This window comes from Marmota flaviventris, chromosome 16 (genome assembly GCF_047511675.1).
Source record: "Marmota flaviventris isolate mMarFla1 chromosome 16, mMarFla1.hap1, whole genome shotgun sequence".
Classification (NCBI taxonomy): Eukaryota; Metazoa; Chordata; class Mammalia; order Rodentia; family Sciuridae; genus Marmota; species Marmota flaviventris.
The window spans coordinates 54,770,067-54,775,706 of NC_092513.1; the positions used below are offsets into that span (position 1 = coordinate 54,770,067).

At 41.6% G+C, this 5,640-nt stretch overlaps 1 protein-coding gene across 1 annotated transcript; it reads left to right on the plus strand.

The window, feature by feature from the left end:
- The first annotated feature begins 882 nt into the window (after positions 1 to 882).
- LOC114098695 (protein LDOC1-like) lies at positions 883 to 4,930 on the plus strand. The gene has a single exon (XM_027942921.2). It carries the CDS (start codon positions 1,185 to 1,187, stop codon positions 1,581 to 1,583), a length of 399 nt encoding a protein of 132 aa, XP_027798722.1. The 5' UTR covers positions 883 to 1,184; the 3' UTR covers positions 1,584 to 4,930.
- Positions 4,931 to 5,640: the final 710 nt, after the last annotated feature.

Consider the following 5,640-nt stretch of genomic DNA (forward strand, 5'->3'; position numbering starts at 1 on the left):
CCACCATGGGTATTTCTGGCAAGAGACGGTCCACAAGGTCAACTTTTGAGTATCTCCTGTTTGAATACAGGAAGACAAAGAACTAGAGTCCTGAACACCTGAGAGTTGGTTCTTGGTAGTCTGTCCAGCAAAATTCCAGCTGGTTGTCGTTTAAATTTCTGAGTGCAGACACCCCCTACACATACTTTAAAGTTTCTTTACCTAACTCATCACACTGATGGAAAATTTTGAGACTGGCTGGGAGGGAAGAAAGTCAGACAAGCCTTATGACAGCAGAGCCAGTGCTCACTGCCAGCGTCTGCAGTGGTGGCTGGACTGGACCAAATGCCATTACGTTCTTTTTATTAATATAAACACGGACAGCGTTCAGCTGAATGTGTTTTCTTCCCCATCTGCAGTCCCTGCCCACCACTTGAAGCCAAAGTTCATCTTGAAAGACCTGGCACTCTCCCAACGTTCCACTGACTTTTCATCCCCAGCACAGTTATATACTACAGAGCAGCTTTTTTGACTTGGAAAATCAGCATTAACTTCATAGAATCGGGACGTTTAAATGAGATGGGCACGGAAGGGGCACTCTGTAAATGACAGCAGCTCCTTGTGCTTCTGCGCAATCTTTCTGGAGTCCCCCCAGTCAGAATGGGAGCCCTGGGAATAGTCTACGTAAGCACAGAGGGCTTCGCTGGAATTTCCCTCTTTTGCTGGGAGGCCTTGGGAAAAACAAATAAAACCTCAGAGCAACGAACGAATGCCATAAATATTATGACTACTACGTATCACCGGGCGCAAGCGGGAAACCGCAGCCTCACTCCACCGTGTGACTGCCTTTCCCTTTAAGCATCTGCGGACCCGCCCCGCTTCCGGAGAATGCCGGAAGTAAGAGTACGCCGCCACGCAGTCAGATTCTTCCGCCGAGCGCGGCCCTAGGGCCAAAGGATTCGTTCCCCGGTTCCCCAGATTTCCTCCTCTTGCTCCCGTGCGCCGCTTCCAGCGTCCTCGATTCCCACTTCCCCCTCCACTAGCCCCGGAGACCTTTCCTCGCCGTCCTAAAGCCTAGGCCCTCTGATTCCGCGGAGTGCGGTCCGTGCTGCCGGCAGGACACACACCCCGAGGACTCACTTCCGGCGACGCCGCGGCGGGGTCGGAGCCCGGCAGGGAGTGAGGCCTACCGAGGCTTTCCTGGGATGGACGCTTTGGCAGTCATGATGCAGGATCTGCTGACCCAGAACCATGCTCTGCGCAGGGAAAACAACGAGCTCATGGACCAGGTGCGGCGCCTGCTGTGCGAGAAAGCCAACCTGCTGGCCCAGGTGCGTCCGCCCACCTGCCCGGTGGTTTTTCCCGAGACGTTTAACGGCGACCCCGCTCGGCTCCCCGACTTTCTGATCCAAGCAGCATCGTACGTGAACTTCTTCGAAACCAGATTTTCGAATGACACCCTAAAGGTGGCATTTGTAATCAGCCGCCTCTCTGGGCCGGCGGAGGAGTGGGTGGTCCCCTACATCGAGAGGGAGAGCCCCATCCTGGGTCAGTATGAGCGTTTCGTGGACGCGCTGAAGCGGGCCTTTGGTCGCAATGGGTAGGAAACGGTCCGGCCGGGACTCCCCATGTTGGAGGGACAGCTGCGGCCCGGGGCTAGCCTTGCTCGCACCACGAACCTGGGCCTGCTTGGCTTTGTTTGACAAGTAGCTCTGGGATCCTGGCCTTGTCTGAAACTTGGGCGCCAAATGTTCTGGCTAGCCCCGATGCCTTTGCGTTTCCCAGCAACCCAGTTACAACCCAGGTTTGCTGTTCATTAAAGACGTTATTTGATCTGTAAGAATTTAAATAGACATTCCAGACTCAAGTCGTCCTCTCTGAAGACTGCTTCTGACCGCTTTGAAAAACAGCCAAGAAGGGTCCACACACTGATTGGGATAGCTGAGGCCAAAGAGGCAACTTCTAAGGGTTAGTGTGCCTGGTGACCGATTTTTAACATGTATGTCTGGAACTATATAGTTTTTACACATTTTATTTCACAGAAGCCTTGCAGATGGTGCCTTTTGGTCCAAGAAATCCAGGCACTGGACTAGTATTTACTTAAAAACTATCCCTCTGTCCCCTGCTATATATATATATATATATATATATATATATATATATATATATATATATATATCTCATACACACACACACACACACATAATCTTAACGAATGCGTAAGGCCTAAGACAGTACTTGGTTTTACAGAAGAAACAAAAATGATTAAACAAGATTTTTGTCTTCAGGAACATCATTGTGTTCTGAGGGAAAAAAAGAATTCCCATGCATAGGCTAATGTCTTGTTAATGCTTCTTGTGCATATTTGATTCTTGTTTTATGACTATTTTGTGTTCACTTTTTTTTTTTAATGCACACAACTTAGAAAGCTAGAAAGAAAACCAATCTTGGGCAATTTTGTTGTATTTCTGTAGAAGCTGTGTATGATTCCTAGCAAAATAATATTAATAATAATAGGTATGTATGGTGGAGTCTTTGAGTTATGTCCACTTGGTTTTATTCCCTTATGCTATATGGAAGAGTATTAGCTCCCTATTTTTGAGTAAAAATCATTTTACATTTGGAGCTGTAGTTTCTCTTCATTAAAGACATTACTTGATCTTTAAAGTTTGGTTTGAAATTTTGTGATTCCCTTTAATGAAGCCAAAGAAGGTAAAAAAAAGGGGGGGGGATTTGTTTACTCTTCTTAAGCAAAAGGTTTCTTGAAAGCCTTTAGGGAGGAAAATCCATAGCATTAATTATACTGTATCTTGTCTTTAACCAAATCTTGCAAAATGGCCCTCGATGGATAGACTATGGATGAAGAAGGTAGGCTCAATGTAATAAGATTTCTAATGAGGAATTCAAGAAGACATTTCCATAAGACTGTGTAGATCATAAAATGACAAATCCATGAACATTATTTAGGGCTGCTTTCAAGAATGTACCAAATTTGAGTTACTAAGACTTTTCTCAAACTTTTTGGCCCCATGCCTAAAAATTCAACTGGGTCTCCAAAGCTGCCTTCTATGAGGTTGTGGCAGGCTCTGGCCCCTGCCAACAGGGAACAGGACTCACTCCCCAACTACTCACATGAACTCATGCACCGAAGTACTCTCTTCTCTCCCTGCCCTGATTCTTGCAGTTTCCACTGCAATTTGTCTTTAAGCATATCTTCAGGGATTTCCAGTTTACATTCAAAATTGGGAAACTGATAGAAGATTTGGTCCCCATAAGAGAACTAGGTGAACTGAAGTCCATCTAAGAAAACTGCACAATTTTCTGGACTTTGATTTTTCTAGCTTTTCTTGGTTTATTAATCAAGTAATATTCAGGCAATTCTTAATAGATTAAATTAGAGAATTAACTCTAAAGCTAAACAAGCACATTTATTTTTCAAAACTTGTTTTTATTCCCTTTCTGTGCAAGTCATTGAGATTTGACTGTTGGCTAAACAGGCTCATAACATTTTTATTATAGATACCTTAATTTCTTGACAATTAATTGAAGGTAACATGCTGGCAGAGCAGATGACTACTTACACAAACTAGAGATAACCATTAATTCAAGTAAAATTAAATCCTTTTTTTTTTCCATTTTGCACAAACTTTATTATTTGAATAGGATAATTTTGTACAAATGAAACAAGAAGCTAGAGCGTTGCAAATAATGTTGCTTTACCAAGAAATAATATATAATTTTAAAACACCAAAATTGAGAGTGGTTTGTACAGTATACACTTTGGCAAAATACCAAATCCTTTGTCTTTTCTTTTCACATGGCCTGCTACTAACAGTCCTTTCCAGTAATTCTCAATATTTAGGCAACATTAGCTTCATGTGGGAACTTATCTAAAACCCCAGTTGCTCAACTGGTATCTGAGAATTTGTACCTCTAACTAAATTTGCTTAGTGATGCTGATAATCACATAAGGATAAATATAAATTAGAAATAAGAAAATACTTAAGGGCCGGGGTTGTGGCTCAGTGGCAAAGCGCTTGCCTCGCATTTGTGAGGCACTGGGTACTATCCTCAGCACCACATAAAAATAAATAACAAAGATATTGCATCCGTATATAACTAAATATATTTAAAAAAAGAAAAAGAAAACTACTTAATTCTCCCCAGTGCAAAAAGAAAGCTGTATCTCCCCTACCCTTGCCCTGCCACCAATGAGCAAACAGGTGTGCACACACAGGCACACTTCCTTTTAAGCCTTATTTTTTTCTTCTGTGCTTCTGAGAATTGAACTCATTAGACATTACAAGTAGACAAATGCTCTACCAGTGAATTATGTCCCCCAACTGAGAGTAATTTTTTTCTTTTAAACCTATGATGGCCTTGAACTCAAGATCCTCCCACTTTAGTCTCCAGAGTTGCTGGGATTACAGGTATGTGTAAAACTTCTAAAAAAAAAAAAAAAAAAAGTCTGCACTTGTTTGAAATGTATGTAAATCCTTCTGAAAGCTAAATTAGCCTCTTGCCAGTTTTACAACCCAGGAATGCTTCCTCAAGAACCTGGTATCCATCCTGTTGAAATTTAAACAAGAAAAAGTACCCCTGGCTCCTGGTTTCTTGGACAGATAGAAGCCTAACTTTGAAGGACACCTGGCTCCAAATTGCAACTCTACCTCCTGTCATAAAGACACAAGAAATCTATTTTTCCCTTGAACAATTAACAAACACAGATGGTCATCAAAATTACCAAGTGAATTTAGAATGAACTTTGTGACAAATGGTGCTAATGAGTCCTCTTAGAAACTAGCTATATCATTTGAGAAGTATGTAATCGACTATATCTGTTCAGCTATATAAAAGGGGGAGATTTCTGTCTTGGCAATCAGTGAATTGCTTGTAATGTGTATAACATTCTAGTCTAATGCTTATTCAATAAAAAACAATTTTTTAAAAACTTTCTCTTCTGTCTTTGTATAAAGGTTTTCTTGGGTTGGCAAGAGGTTTTGTTTTTAATTATATTTTTCCAACATTAGTTTAGGCTACACTTTGAAACCCACTGAACAGTGTGAACAAATGCAGAACTTTACATTTCTCTCTAGAATTTACCTCATTGGTTTCCAGCCTGTTGAATTCTTTTTGAATATTTGCTTTTTCGAATTTTGATTATATTATCCCACTTTATGTCATCTGTAAAACTGACTTAAATTTGTTTTCTGCTTTCCAAATCATTAGTTCTGGAAAGGGATTGGGATGGTTATTGTAGCATTCAGTTTACTTTATTAGTCATTGAACTGCTGAATATCATGTACTGTGCTAAGTGTTGGGGCTACAACTATGAACAAGACCATCCTCACTCTAGTAGCTTACTACTGGGCAAAGAAAGGCCACTATGATATATTATGCTGCAGTAGGGAGATAGGAAGAGTGTTGGGGTTCAGATGTGGCTTCTTAGGAAAGTCGGCAAAACTGTCATCCAAAGGATGAGTAGGAACGAGGTGAAGGAGAAAAACATGGTGGTACAGGCAAAGAAATAGTGTTTACAAACACCCAGAATTATGAGACTATGGTATGTATAGGTAACTGCAAATACATAGGTCATTGTAGTTGGAGCAGAGTAATGGGGAAGGATTGGAAAATAGGCAGAAACCAGATTGCTGAGCTTAA

What these genes read in the sequence shown, in the direction of transcription:
- LOC114098695 (XM_027942921.2), top strand. Translation starts at nt 1,185, where the DNA reads ATGGACGCTTTGGCAGTCATGATGCAGGATCTGCTGACCCAGAACCAT.